Genomic DNA, 16557 nt, shown 5'->3' on the forward strand with positions numbered 1-16557 from the left:
CCATGGTTCCCTTTAACCCTAAACAGTACACCTGGGGTCCGCGCGGACCCCAGCACTATATAATCTGTAATATCTTTTTTGTTTCTAAAGATTTTTTTCTGAAATTTTAGGTAATTGTCACCCACAAAGTTGTCTCTCAATACAGTGCAGAAAACTCCGTTTCTACCATTTATTAAAAAATTATATCTGATTTTCTTTTGGGGTCCGCGCGGACCCCAGCCGGCTTTCGATCATAATGGATACACTGGCGTTCTTATACATTACCTTATTTTCGTTTTTATATGTTTTTATGCATTCATCGTATGTCTACCAAGTTTTCAGAGAATGGTGTAGTAATAGAATTAAATTTTAATAACTTTGGTGTAATTATGACGTCATATGACGTCAGAGCTAATAATATAGTCCGCCATATTGGATTTTGACAAATGACGTCATCAAATTAGCATATTCTATGCATATTAAAATATTTAACTTATATTTAATTATGTAAGATGTTATTAATGTTGGAAAAGAAGTGTAATTTTATATAAAACTCAGAAAAATTTTATGTTTAAACCAAAATTACTTTTATTTTCAAAAAAACTACCCGTTGCCATGGCAACACAAAAAAACATCAACTTACTAGTATAAAACTAATATGAACTTTTTTCCAGAGACATTTTAGGAAAGGTCTCCAAATTTGATACTTCTAGCGCAAGCCGTTTAGCCGCTATCTGAGATCAAAGTTGGGCCTCAAAAGCCCCTTCAGTCTGAAATGGGTGTAAAAATCGGGTATTTCTTCTTGTCTTCTTTTCTTCACCAAAAAATAGAAAAAGTTCAAAATGTATGATTTTTGTATGTAATGTGGACACAGAGGTTCCCACATCAGTTTGCAAAACAATTGAGCTGGTAGCATGTTGATAATTTCTAAAAATTAGCAAAAAACTGCTCTGGGGTCCGCGCGGACCCCAGGTGTACAGATTAATCAGTCCGGGAAGGTGTTCTGTTGAGGGTTAAATGTCTGGAAGCAATCATACGTTTTGAATTTGTTTTTGTTTTGCTTTTAAAACCTAGTTGTACAAGAATTCCATAACGTCAGTTAAATTTAATGCAAAACGATTTTACTCCTATTTTAATTCTGATCAACACGTACAAGTGACTGAATATTTAAATGGCTATATGAATATATAAACTATAAAATTATAGCTTGACGTGTTTACAGTTAGCATTGATTGAAAAAACAGCAAAATACAATTACAGTTATCATTACTTAGAAGATAAGTTTATTGATATATAATTTGGCAATGTATAATTTTTTATTAAGTGGTAGGGTAGCTAATTGTAATGTCATAAAGTTTGATTTAAAAAAAATTCTGTGATGAAAGATTTGATATCTGAATCCCACTGGTGTTTGCAGTGCTTCTGGTAAACCTTGACTCTTTTGTTATATTGATATACCAAAGTTTTTCTGAAATAAAAGTTAACGAATCATCTATGTCCCTTATAAGCTCAATAGGTACTCAGCTGACACAATCTGCAATTATCTGTTAGTGAAGTAATGCTGACGTTTCTAAAATTCTCGTCTTCACGCTTCTAACACACTACCTCCATCGTATGGAGGTATCTTTAACAAGCAGCGTATTTAACATCTCTCGACCCCCCAAAAAACGCGATTTTCTTGTCTCCAGCCGCCACTCACAAGAAAGCTCAATCCCAAACCTTTCCTTTTTTTCCAATAAAAGCAACGCACTTTTCTTTCTTTGTCAAAAAAAGCAGCGCACTTATCTTTCTCAGACAAATCTTGCTCTCATCCACTCTTTAAATCTAAAACACTACAGATAATCAGCCAATAAAATTGTCTGCAAAAGACTAATCTTTGGTTGTTACACACGGCATTACCGATATGCTACCGAGGGGCAACAGGACCATTGCACTGGCATTTTTCAGGAGTGTCAGAAAGTGCTAACCGGGGTCTTTTAACTGTCTTACAAGGTATGTGTTAGATTCAAGATATCTTTATTGAGCTATCGCAGTGAAAATATCACTGAATTGCAGTCAATTTACAGACAATTTGTTTTAACCCTCAACAGTACACCTTCCCGGACTGATTAATCTGTACACCTGGGGTCCGCGCGGACCCCAGAGCAGTTTTTTGCTAATTTTTAGAAATTATCAACATGCTACCAGCTCAACTGTTTTGCAAACTGATGTGGGAATCTCTGTGTCCACATTACATACAAAAATCATACATTTTGAACTTTTTCTATTTTTTGGTGAAGAAAAGAAGACAAGAAGAAATACTCGATTTTTAAACCCATTTCAGACTGAAGGGGCTTTTGAGGCCCAACTTTGATATCAGATAGCGGCTAAACGGCTTGCGCTAGAAGTATCAAATTTGGAGACCTTTCCCAGAATGTCTCTGAAAAAAAGTTCATATTAGTTTAATACTAGTAGGTTGATGTTTTTTTGTGTTGCCATGGCAACGGGTTTCTAGCAGGCAGTTTTTTTGAAAATAGAAGTAATTTTGGTTTAAACATAAAATTTTTCTGAGTTTTATATTAAATTACACTTCTTTTCCAACATTAATAACATCTTACATAATTAATATAAGTTAAATCATTTAATATGCATAGAATATGCTAATTTGATGACGTCATTGGTCAAAATCCAATATGGCGGACTATATTATTAGCTCTGACGTCATATGACGTTATAATTACACCAAAGTTATTAAAATTTAATTCTATTACTACACCATTCTCTGAAAACTTGGTAGACATACGATGAGTGCATAAAAACATATAAAAACGGAAATAAGGTAATGTATAAGAACGCCAGTGTGTCCATTATGATCGAAAGCCGGCTGGGGTCCGCGCGGACCCCAAAAGAAAATCATATATAATTTTTTTATAAATGGTAGAAACGGAGTTTTCTGCACTGTGTTGAGAGACAACTTTGTGGGTGACAATTACCTAAAATTTCAGAAAAAAATCTTTAGAAACAAAAAAGATATTACAGAATATATAGTGCTGGGGTCCGCGCGGACCCCAGGTGTACTGTTTAGGGTTAAAAACGCTCACAAAGACATATAATATTGCACATAATTCTGAATCCTTAGGTTAAGAATGCTTGTTTGCAGGGAAGTATATTACTACTCGTAAGACTAAAATCTTTTAGTTACAGCATAAAAACGTTTAAAAAATGTACACGCAATATTTGGAATTATTCAGTCACTCATGGTTAAAAGTAAATAAATTCAATATATACATGTTAAGAGTTGTTTGATTTCACTATGAACATTAAAAACGAAATTTACAAATGCCAGACATTATATATGGACGGTTGGGGATGATTATTGTCCGTATTTGTTCAGTAATGAACACATGTATGGAATAGGGGAATTACTGTAACGGTTTGTTCTGGCCCGTGGGCACTTCAGTTTCTGAGAGTTTCTGGTTGCACGGCCTGAGACTTCTCTTCTCGTAGGGGGTAGCCATTCCCTGTACTCTGACGTGAACAGTGTTCTTGCGAACTTTAGACATAGCTGCTCTCTTCTTTCAGCTAACGTGGTCAGTTCAAGGCGTTGAGGTGCACAGAAGTACGCTGTGTATGAGTCCCCGAGGATGATACGGCACGCGTGTTAGCCAGTGGATACTCAGTGAAGCTAAATCTGTACATAGCTTGATATGCCTCAATTTATAATTACCTTCGCCAAGAGGGTTATGTTTTCAGAGGCGTTCGTGTGTGTGTCTGTGTGTCTGTGGACACGATAACTCGAGAAGGCTTAAAAAGATTGTCTTCATACTTAGTAGGTAGGTAGGTCTTGATGAGACCTCAAAATGATTAGATTTTGGACCCTCTGGCGGCTTGCTGTGGTACTGCAGCTGAACTTCCGGTTTTGATATCTCATGATCTGGACATGCCAGGATCACGAAATTTTAATGGTAGGTAAGTCTTGTGCTGGAAAAGAAGTGACGTAGGTTTGGGCCCCCTAGCGGCTTGTTCTGGTACTGCAGGGGCGTTTCTTTTAAAATATATTCAAAAGATTATAACTCAAGAACCGGTTGACAGATCGTCGTGATTTTTGGTATGTAAGTAGCTTAAATGACGCTTGACATACTTATGCAACAATTTGGCAAATATGGATGTAATTTGCATAATGTATGAGGAAATTTTATAAATCAGCTACATTACATTACAGGGCTATTGAAGCTTGTGACATATGTAATTGAAAACAAGAGAAACACAGGCAGATATTGATTATGTAAACTACCACGTAATTTGCATAATTGATGAGAAAATGTTAACATTCCATAATGGTAACTACCTTGAAATTCATACTTGGGGTATTTGAAAGTTAAGTGAAGGTGAACATCATTAAACATAACTTATACGAATAAGGACCTCATCTGCATAATAAATGAGTAAATGATAGAATGGCTTTCTTTGTTAAGAAAAGGCTGTCTTTCGGTGGAGAATGTGATCAACTGATATAATTCATGCAATTGAGAATCATATTTGCATAATCAGGAGGAATGATATTTACTTAGTCATAAAGACTAACATCATTTGGCGAAGGTATAAGATCGTGGAACTCTAGTAATGTCCATATTTAAGGTCTTACTAACTTTAAAGTTTTGATATCCTCAAATGTGTGAAGGACCAGTGAAGGTCCAGTTAACATACCGTTGAAAAGCACCCCCTGTGCATCCTCCTTCGCAGGGCTAAAATCCTCCGGTTCCCTTCCGGTTTTAGCCCTGCTATTTACCGCTGACAGTTTGACTTCTGGTGACGTCACTTATAAATAATTCATGAGCTTGCCTTATTTGGCACAAACCAATCAGATGTCGGGAACTTGCCCTAACTCTGTCTCGGCTTTGGCCAGGGCTTTGGCCGCTGCTGGTAAGCCCATATAGCACAGGCTCTTCCCTCCTCCTGTCCGCACACTCAGAAAAACGTCTCTGCCATCAAGCAGCGCCCGTAGCATCGACTGCTGATGCTCACGAAGCCGCTCGACTCCAAATAAATCTTGCACGGCTCGCACGAAACTTCTAGTATCTGTAATAGCCGCCATCTTGGCCTGTCCCAACATGTAACCTGATTGGCTAATAGGTTCCCAGCGACCTTTGCGGTTTTTGCGCAAAGCTCGGTGCGCAAATTCTCTGATTGGCTGACAGCAGTTTGGCGGTGACGTCACCAGAAGTCAAACTGTCAGCGGTAAATAGCAGGGCTAAAACCGGAAGGGAACCGGAGGATTTTAGCCCTGCGAAGGAGGATGCCCCTGTGCGACTTCGATTGGTGTTTCAGCGTCGATCTGCAGTGACGTGACGCCCATGAATATAAGTCGTAGGTCGGAGTAGTTTGCCATGAACCTCAGTACCGCTGTGTCCTCCCGCGGTATTGTGCAGTGCATTAAGATACTTCTGCCTTTTTTGTAGCCTCTGAACTTGACCTGTGACCTCCCAGTGCCACAAAGCGATCGTAGATTGTGTCTATAACGATCTATGGTTTCCTGGATCATGTGTCTTTGGCCATTAACGACTAGGTAGGCATTTGCTGTTTCTCCTGGAAAATGTACATTTGAAAATGTTAAAATCCCTTTTGTGTAGAATAAAATGGGTAAATTTTGCAAAATAACAATGCTGACTTTTATCGGGGCGATAACATCTTACAGCGAAAGTTGCTGTTTTTTTTACCCTGTAGTGTGATTCAAGTATCACCGATTATGCCTACTGTTGTGAACTGGATATGACAACCTGTATAGAACAAAATTCCATTGGCAATCAATCAAAGACAAACGGCTTTGCTAAAGCTGCTGTTTTTTTTTACCTTGTAGTGTGATTCTAATATTACTGACTATGCATACCGTTGTAAACTGAATATGACCATGTATAGATCAATAGGGGCTGCACGAGCAACCTCCATGGAGGTTGCTCGTTCAGCCCTCAGCTCTGCAGAGCTCCTCCATGGAGGTTGCTCGTACAGCCCTCCGCGATACCCCCGCAGAGCTCTGCGCCAAAACAAGTCAATTCGTTGGTTGGCGTCACGGTTCAGTTTTCTATAGAGCTCTGTAGATATCAAGTCAATTCAATGTGAGCAGTAGGCGATACAGCCAGTACTCTGTCACAAATAAAGACTTCGTCACGCAACTCTGCACAGGACAACACGGAGAGCTCTGCGCCCTAACAAGTCAATTCGTTGGTTGGCGTCACGCTTCAGTTTTGCTTTCACCACCTCTTTGCACACTGCGCTCAAAACAAGTCTATTCTAATGGCTGGCGACACAGGTTCAGTTTTGTATAGAGCTCCGAGGATTTTAAGCCAGTTCAATGTGACTACTAGGCTTTGTAACGTACCAGGGGTAAGCAGAGCTGGCATTGCAGCTGGTACAGGCCGGGCGGTTTCAACATTGTAGCCAATAGCTCTGCGCCAATACACGTCAATTCGTTGGTTTGCGTCACCGCTTATTTTTGGCTAGACCATTGTGAATAAAGCTTATAATAAGTACAAATCAAGTCGATGCTGATGGTTGGCGTCCCGGGATCCGGAATAATTTGTGACAGCAAAAAAACTCCATTTAAAAGACGCCGACCTATGTTTTGTGTCTTGGAAAGAGTGTTGGGAAATATATATTCACAGGGTAATCTACCTTGTAGATTGTCGATTTAGTTCATAATATGAAGACTTGAAAAAAGGTTGGATGGGAAAGTTTTTTTTCTAGGGTCGGTCGGGAAACAGGAAACAAAATATTTTTCTGCTAGGCCCACTTGCTGTGACGTCATGGCAATCAGAGGTAATGGCCCAGACCCCGACATTTTACAATCTACGAATGACTATTCTCTAAAATAAAATTCAAAATACTTTGTTGAAAGTAGAGTAGTAAATAGAAAATGTAGAGCAGTAAATAGAAAATGTGGGTACACTTTGTCAAGAAAACTTTAATAAGAAAACGAAACTAGTACATTCAATTCATACAAACCTAACGCTAACTAAAGCGTACAATCACTACTGAATGTTAGTTGCTGGCTACGTATATCGTCTAATTGATACCATTTAAGTTAATCCGATAATAAATAGCAACAAAACAATTAAGTATGGCTAACCCAACCGAACAACAATGTAAAAAGATAACAATACCGTGGGTGCTGTACAACGTATTAAGATTAATTAACTAAAGAAAAACAAATTTAAGTTTTAGCATTTGCTCAAAACTATGTTATATTTTGTAGGTTTTAAAATTATACATATGCCAACTTACAAACAGAGTCAACATGCTAAAAAAACTAAATAGATCCCTGGAACACTAATTTTCTATTTGGATCTTTAATATTTTATTCTACTATAACTAAGAAAACTGATTAATTTATATCACCTATAACAGAAGGGATGTTTCCAAAAACAAAGGGATTCACGGTGGTCAAATCTGGGCTGCAAAGTTCCCACATTTCATAGAATCCGAACTGTGTTCGATCGTGTTCGATCTGGGCAATTCGAATCGAACCCGCGTTCTATTTCGGGGTCACCTGCGGTCATTTACAATAAAGCGGCAAAACAAGCCCTTCTGCCTGAGTGCCTCGCAATAGATAAAAAAACAACACTTTTCTATAGGTACAAAGAGTTTCCTGGACAGTACATGTCCGCTATAATTTTTGGTGGGTATGTAACATGTAGCGAAGCTACTGTCGTATCCTTGGGTGACCTTGAATACTGTAATGATTCTTTACGCCAGTATGAATAACACAATGCACAATTTCTGGCGATATGACATGTCTCCAAAACTCGTTCAAACCTGGAAACATGGAGAGTCAAACATACCCCATTTACGGCTCAAAATGACTGTAACGATTGTCCCGAAAATCGTGTTTTAGGGATTTTTGAAAAATGGACCTCAATTTTGTAAATTTATGGGTAATTTAGTGAGAAAAATGTCAAAAATGCCATTTTTTCACCAATATGTCGACAAAAACTAGACTTAAAATCAGAAATTAAAAAATCCCTAAAACACGATTTTTTATCTTATTCCTAGTCTGCGAAAAATATAAAAATCGGGGATCTGGGGTAATATACGTAGCCAGGTTTGAACGATGTTTGCCTAAAAACGTGACATGACTTGTGCTCGAAAACCCGAAAATAATCGTCTTTCTGAGCAAAATTTTTAAAAATCAGTGATTTAACATAAAAAGCTAACATTTAAAGGACGTTAAGACGATAATTTCATTTTAATTTGACGAAATTTACCCCTAAATACCATTTGTTTATTTTCAAATATTTTACGGGTAGTCCAAAACAGCGTCTTGTAACCCGATACCTTTTCGAACGCGCATAGCAATGGGAAAGAATGCCGTAGTAACAGACCGCCGTGATTACACATGTATATGCCAAAAAAAGGCAACAATGACTAAAGAAATGAACAATATATATCATGTATACGTATGTATACAATCAAAATGAATCATCTGATACTCCCTTAAATGAAGAAAGAAAAGAAATAATCTAAATCAAACAATTTGCGACTACTGAACCTACTATGATATTAGTGATAGTCTTTTAGTTAACTTCCTATACTGCTATATCATAACATCGAACCTGTAGGCTTTCTCGCCTTCATGCAGTGTCTTTGGCACATCTTACACAAGAAAGGTCCCCAGATTGTGCGTCAAACTGTTTTATAACATAACTTGTGGCCCTAAACAGCATCCCACAGTCTTCATTTCTACTGGTTCCCTCCTTTGTGGGTCTGCACGTGCCTGCTATAATTACTTTGGTCCCTAAACTGCCTGCCGCACTCCTCACACCTGTAGGGTTTCTCACCAGTATGAGTCCGCATGTGAGTCTTCAGACTACCTAGCTGACTAAACTGTCTGCCGCACTTTTCACATCTATAGGGTTTCTCACCTGTGTGAGTCCGCATGTGTTTCTTCAGACTTCCAAGCTCACTGAACCGCCTGCTGCATTCCTCACACCTGTAGGGTTTCTCCCCTGAGTGAGTCCGCATGTGAGTCTTAAGATTACTCAGTTGACTGAACTGCCTGCCACACTCCTCACACCTGTAGGGTTTCTCTCCTGTGTGAGTCCGCATGTGTGTCTTCAGATCAACCAGCCGAATGAACTGTTTGTTACACTGTTCACACTGGTAGTAGGCATGTCAAACTTTCCCGCTCCGGCATTGGAATGCGGGGGCGCGCGAGGCAGTAAATATTTTTAAACGATCGTAAAAAATCAACCGTTTGTATTATGCCAATAAAAATCGTTACCAACAATGTATATGATGTCAGCTATCGTGCCATAGTATTTTTTCTTGAAAATATGGATCAATAAAGGAGCTAAAAATCAGCAAAGTTGACAATACGGCCGAAAATCAGCCCCGTTCGGACGCCGCGAACGCGGCACGCTATTTTGAAGCCAGCCGGCGGAGACGTCTTCTTCCACTCAAAAGCCACAAACCGCTCGGGCTCGTAGAACTCTGGGAATGATTTGATGTGAAAGGGCAGAGTTCAGGGTTCACGACAGCGGTGGGACGAAATCGCTACGTCATCGCTGGCGGGAGGTACGAGTCAATGAAGTGAAGCGTCCAAAAGTATGTGGAAAATTTTGCTATTTTTCTGAATTTAACAATTTTGTCCGCCCATAGCAACAAATATAGACACCTTGTGGTTATGTTGGTGTAGTTTTTGTTTCATTTGAGGCGAGTTTGAGCTGTGGGTTTAGCGAAACATTTTGTTAGTTTTTCCCGGCCGCCAGAAAAATGGTGCGTGCAATGCGCGCGGCCGTGAGGGGAGGGGGCGTTAGATCGCGAACGTTGTCGGTTTAATTTAACCTATATTGATAATAAATTCCGCCGCTCTTTAGTAATATATTTAATGGGTAAGTGTGTTACACTTTTAATTTACGACAATGTGGCATATTTTGGACGAAAAAAAACTTTGGCCGGATCATCGATCATGAGCTTCTCATTCAGTTGCATGGTCTTTATAAGACTTTATTCAGACATATCGATTCTTTTTTTCTCAGTGACATACCCTGGGAAGTTGAGCGAAGCATTAGGACTATCTCTAAGCCACCTTGAGGGTGACATACCAGTGAGTGCCCCTTTGGGTAGAGAAAATTGTCAAACGAGCTTGTGCTGGAGCTTTGCTCATTCATCAAGAAATCTGGACTCAGAGATGAGACAATTATCAAATGGCTAAAAAGTATTGCGCCGTCGGACCTTAAAGAGAAACTAACACATGCAAATGGAACAAGTGTTCGCACTCACATCTACAAATTGAAGAAAAAGAGAAGGGACCTTGTGATGAAGAAGAAAACAAAGGAGTTACAGATCTTGATGGCAAAGATGTTTGAAGGCCCCAAACCACTACAAACAAGATGCACAGGCAACATCAACATCAGTAACAGCAAAGCTGTCGGTACTAGTACATGCTCGTCCAGTCCAGTTGTACCACTACCTGCTACCCATCTGAAATCTTTAAACAGATTGATAAACTTTTCGCGGGACTTGGTGAAGGAGAACAACACATTGGAAGATACATTAGAAACATTGTCAGGGGAGTACGTGAAATGTTTGTCAGAGATGAAACAGAAGACAGCGGAAATCCAAGACTTAAAGGAAAGCATGAAGGAGCAAACACGGATGAGTAGAGAGGAAAGAATGAAACAAAACACTCTACTGCTTCAGTTGGGGAAAGAGTCAGAAATGACATACAGCCGTTTACAGAATGCTTTGGTGAAACTGAGCGAGTACAATACTCGCAATGTTAACAAGCGTCTTAAACGAAGAGATGAGAAAATCAAAGCACAGGAGAACAGGATCAAGACACAGGAATCAAACTTACAAGAGAAAGACTCTTTGATCAGAGAAAAGGATGAAGAGATAGAGGAGTTGAAGTCTATGGTTGATGTGCTGCAGGAGCAATTAGACAATGAAATAAAGAACAAGATTCACGCACAACGGATAAAATCTCACTACAAAATCGCAATGAGATCTCATTCGTTGTGTGATGAAGATACTGTAGATTTAGAAGAGAAGATAGCAAACCTAAAAGCAGAGAACAAGGAATTACATGATAACATGACAAAATTCCTTGATTCTGATGAAGTGAAAACTTTTGAAGATGGTAGGTTTACCACTGATGTTCGACAGGTTTACATGATGTTACTTAGTATGGACACTGGACTTAACAATGTGGAATGGATCATAAGGACTGTACTGCAGAAGTTAGGAGGTCTCAAGTGTGGTAGGTTACCAAAATACTCCACAGCGCAAACCATGTTTGCTGAAGCCAGGCGACTTAGCCAGATGCATGTAGCTGACGTTGTCAGTAAATCTGATAACATCACTGTGGGTACGGATGGTACCACAAAGAAACATGACAAATTTGGATCGGTGAGTTTTTTCACTCAGCAAGGACAGTTAGTGGCAGGAGTTACAGAGCAGCTGTCTGGAAAGACCGAGCACCAAGTGGACATGTTCAAAAAGATAATGCATGATCTGGCAACAGCATGTGGGGCAAGTGAAGAGGAGATGTGGGTGTCCATAAAAAACACGATGACTGATAGGCATGTGGTAAACAAGTGCCTGAACAGAAAACTAGAGGATATTAGACAAGAAGCTTTGCCAAAGGTAGTGAAAGATTGGGACAAGAAGTCTCCCGAAGAAAAGGATGCGATGAAGAATATGTGGAACCACTTCTGTAGCATGCATTTCATAGTTGGCTTGGCTACATCGGCAGAAGCAGGACTGAAAACATTTGAGAATGCATGCACGTGCACAGATCACAGTTCCTCAGGTGCCACAGGGGCAGAGACGTTCTTCCCATCACAAGGAGAATCAGGAGCACATAGGCTAGTTAGAGCCGTCTGCAAGGCATTTTCGCATACTGGAGCCTGTGAGAAGTCGGGACACCCCAAAGAATTTGAGGCCTTCTTGCAGTCCTGTGTCCCTGCCAAGGTCAACAAACTGATCTCCTTCAGAGGAGAGAGATTCAATGTTCTATTCAAAAATGGTGGGGCAACATACCACCATAAAGACGACTTGTTAGCATACCTCGACACGTGCGAGGCACCTAACAGACTCCTACAGGCTGTTCGAGCAGACCTCAGTGTTCCTGTGTATGTAGCAGGCTGCTGTGCACTGGGTATCATCAATAAGATTGTAACAGCTCCTCTCTGGAGATTGGTAGAATCTGAGAGCAGCATACTGGACATGTGTCAACATTTCCACCAGTTACACATCAGCTTCAGTTCTTTCATAAAGGATCCAAGCTCACTGATGGAGGGGGAAGCAATATTCCCTTCAGTGCAGGGAGAGGATGATGATGTTTACAAGTCACTGTTCTCGCATGATGATCCTGAAATCAAAAGGCTGACTTGTCAGGCACTGAAGAATATCATGACTGAGTTTGTTGTCGTTACCGAGAGAATGCTGAAAGACTACCTTCCAGGGGGAATCTTCCACAACCCAACAGAAGCACAGAGAGAGGAGATGGCTACATGTCCCACAAACAACACTGGTCTGGAGCGAACATTCGCGCATTTGGACCGGGACGTCAGGTTTTCACCAAATGCTACGACCCTGACAAGAGAAAGCAAGATAATGTTCCGCTTAAACAGAACAGGACAGTACCTGGACACCATACCCATGGAAGAGAAACATACCGTCTTTAAGGAAGCAAGGAAGGCTGCACGTACAGACAGGAAGCTTCACCAAGAGGAGCAGAAGCAGCTGAAGCAGCATCGTCAGGAGTTGTTGCATGCAAGGATACAAAAAAAGACACTGAAAAAGGCTGTCAAGGAAGCAGCACTTGAGGCATTGAAAAGTACTGTAAAACAGCTCGGGCTATGGGACTCAGCAGAACAGATAGAGGCTGGGCTGTTGAAACTTGTCACCAAAAAGTCTAGGATGCTGGCACTGAAACAACAGATTAAGTTCAGGAAGGAAGTGCTTGGTGACCGTGTTCATAACAAGTCCTTGTTTCAGTTTTCAAAGGGGGGAAAGGCGCTTAAGGAGAATGACTTAAAACAGAACTTACTGATACTAGTCAGAAAGTGAGTTAGTATCTGAGTCTCCTGTGAGGAACTTGTACCAATTAGACATTCATAATATTTGTTAACACGGCCAATACTAGTTTGATGCTCAAGTACATCTTGCAGGCAATTTATTAATATCATCTGAATTGAAATGCACATATGACAATAAGGTATTAAAAAGCCTTAGCAGGTAAAATATAGGACTCTAGTTATTAATTAGCATATTTGTTAATTGCAATTGGATATTAAAAGTTATTTAAAGCTGCAGTTACATTTATACACCTTGTTCAAGTAAGCCAGGTACATCATTGAGTTGCATTACTAACAGCCAATGTATGTGGCTATCATTAACAATGTATACATTTCATTACATCTGACTCATTAGCATATTGCTAATTAGCATATCTTTAATATGTTAATATAATTCAATAATAAGTTGATATATATATACATTTTCCTGTTGTAATGGGATATACTTAGGTCAACATGCAAGCAGGTTAACACTTGAAATGTATGTTAGGAACAGATACATTGGATGTAGACAGTATAATACAAATCATACAAAAATTGGAAAATATTCGAGAATAATTAAGCTCATTTGCATATTTTGCAATTAGGGAAGACATTGCAAAAAAATTCATATTCTTTAATGTGAATTTAACCGGAATGTAGGATTCAGAAAGTTGCCACTGCAAGCCCCTTCTACAATTTGTAGCATACTTAGAAAAGCAGCTCACTCATTGGTTGAATGACACTATTGTGCATGAGTAATTAGTTCGGGCTAATGTGCATAAGGTAATTAGCATATTGTTGATTGAAATAATTGTTAGTTAATTAAGAATATGAATATTACAGTTTGTTCAAATGTCAACAGGTTACTTTGACATTTTATTAGACATTATACAAAGAAAAGTGACATGTATCCTGATATGTATATCATATGTTGGTAATTAGGCTTATTTGCATATTTTGGTATTAATCATCCTCAATAATATGCTTTATTTACTTCTAAAGGGAATTTAGGACCACAAAATGCCTTTCTAGTATAGAGTTCTGTTCACAATTTGTAGCTTTTGTCACAATTTGTAGGAATCTCGTTACCCATAAAAATGATGTAATTATGGCTAGATGTAATAATTAGCCTAATTAGCAAAAATGTGTAAACTTTCGTATGTAAAAAGATGAAATTAAAGACCTTTGTGGCAAATTGTTTGATCCTAATATGCTGAAAATTTGAAGATTGTAGCATGAAAAGTTTAAGAGTTACAATAAAATGTATGTCAAATATTGTTGATTTATGGTCTCATTTGGTGCCATGACTAATTAGCTTATTCCCATAGGACCAATAGTTAAGCATCTTCCAATGAAAACGTCAAAATCGTAAACTTTAAAAAATTCTAAAAAATCTCAACTTTGTCCAATTTTTATGCGAAAGGAAGCATTCTGACCGGAAAAATCTACTCTATAACATGGAATTATTTTTAATAATCCTTGGCGCCCCCCTATTTTTAGTGTGACATCCCTACTGGTAGGGTTTCTCCCCTGTGTGAGTCCGCATGTGATCCTTAAGATGACCCAACTCAATAAACTGCCTGCTGCATTCCCCACACCTGTAGGGTTTCACCCCTGTGTGAGTCCGCATGTGAGTCTTTAGACTTCCCATCTGACTGAACTGGCCGCCACACTCCTCACACTTGTAGGGTTTCTCACCAGTGTGAGTCCGTATGTGTGTCTTCAAAGCACTAAGATACCTGAACTGCTTATTACACTCCTCACACCTGTAGGGTTTCTCCCTGTGTGAGTCTGCATGTGAGTCTTCAGATTACTCAGACTGAACTGCCTGCCACACTCCTCACACCTGTAGGGTTTCCCACCAGTGTGTGTCCGCATGTGTTTCTTCAGATTACTAAGACGACCAAACTGCTTGCCACACTCCTCACACCTGAACACTTTGACACCTTTGTCCTGCCTCCCGCTTTCCTCTCCAGACTCCTCACAGCTTTCTCCTTGCCAGGTGGAAACAGTGTCGGCAGAACCCCCTGCTGCTCCTCCTTCCCAGGTGAAAACGGTGTTGGCAGAGCCCCCTGCTGACCCTCCTTTCCAGGTGGAAATGTTGTCGTTAGAACCCCCTAATGATCCTCCTTCCCAGGTTGAAACGGTGTTGGCAGAACCCCCTGCTGATCCTCCATGCCTGGTGGATACGGTGTTGGCAGAACCCCCTGCTGATCCTCTCAGGACATCATCCATACCTTCTGTGCTGCCCGTTGTTGCCATGTCAACGAGAGCTGGATCGACCTCTGTAAAAAAAATGAAACAAGCGATCTATAAAACATGGTGAAATATGTATAGTTGAGTAGAAGTATAGTACATGTATAAACAAATGCATGTAAAGTATATTTATTCTGTAGCTGTATCTGTATAGCCGGTATAACTGCCCTTCGGCGTAACACACCAGCTTCGCAGGCACGCGGCGCGGAGGCAGCTAGCTATTTATTTAGTTACTAAAACAAGTAGTATAACTGAAACTGCCGAGACACCATAAAAGACGGGCAAATAGCTATAGGTGTCTTTATTGTATGTTGTTTCTGATGATAATTGCTATGCAGGGTTTTTGAGAGTTACATTGCAAAAGTAAAAGTGTACTGTCCCAATGCCTTCATATTTATTGGGTGATTTTATTAGCCTGGACTTAAATCAAGGATGAGACTAGACGTGAGAACTAGACGGGGCTCACGTAGGGGTTTACAGTATAGTCAGGGTTGTACCGTAGTCTTAGAATTACACTTTCCTAATCGACAACACCAGAATCCCTTCATAATAGTGAATATCCTTTTAAGTATGTGAAATTGCCCACTGGATTGCAGGTATATTTTTGCTAATTTTTAATGCGGCACACGACATACCCTTGTAACCCCTTACCGACCCTCACTCCCTGTTTACGTTGACAAATTCCAGGCGGCAGCTGCTAACTTCCATAAACAATACAATGATTTAAACGGACAATCCAGAAATTTCTCAGACAATTACACATCCACACTACGACTTTTCTTTGTCCAGCTCTCCTGAAAAAAAAAGTATTTGAAGCTCCTTAACTGAATTATAAACAGCACGGCCCGAATCACACGCACACTGGCCCAAACGTACGCCGCCACACAAATATTATGAACCGTTGTTTGCCAACTCTACAAACCTCTGAATACCAACTACATGCCGACTTTTCCTACCTGGAAGTTAGTTGATACACAGTCCGGGCCGAGTCGCCTGTTGAATCGCTGCAAAACTCCTCCAAAGACGGAAAACTGCTCAAGATGCCGCGTCCTTGCGGGACAGGAAGGCGCGATGCCGTGACCCGGAAGTACAACCCCGGCCAGAGGTCAAGTGTTCAAATTTCGCTACCTGATTACCCAACAAATGTATGGGAATTTCAAGCAACGGCTAGTACTAGTATAATTACCTTCGCCAAGAAGGTTATGTTTTCAGGGGCGTTCGTGTATGTGTGTGTGTGTGTGTGTGTGTGTGTGTGTGTGTGTGTGTGTGTCGTACAACGTACGTA

The 16557-nt window shown here is 40.0% G+C and overlaps 1 protein-coding gene across 1 annotated transcript; it reads left to right on the forward strand.

The window, feature by feature from the left end:
• Positions 1–11523: 11523 nt before the first annotated feature.
• On the forward strand, positions 11524–14523 carry LOC109470435. Its single transcript, XM_019769387.1, has one exon. It carries the CDS (start codon positions 11524–11526, stop codon positions 13024–13026), a length of 1503 nt encoding a protein of 500 aa, XP_019624946.1. The 3' UTR covers positions 13027–14523.
• The last annotated feature ends 2034 nt before the right edge of the window (positions 14524–16557 follow it).

This window comes from Branchiostoma belcheri, unplaced genomic scaffold (assembly GCF_001625305.1).
Source record: "Branchiostoma belcheri isolate BF01 breed outbred unplaced genomic scaffold, Haploidv18h27 scaffold225, whole genome shotgun sequence".
In the NCBI taxonomy this organism is placed as follows: Eukaryota; Metazoa; Chordata; class Leptocardii; order Amphioxiformes; family Branchiostomatidae; genus Branchiostoma; species Branchiostoma belcheri.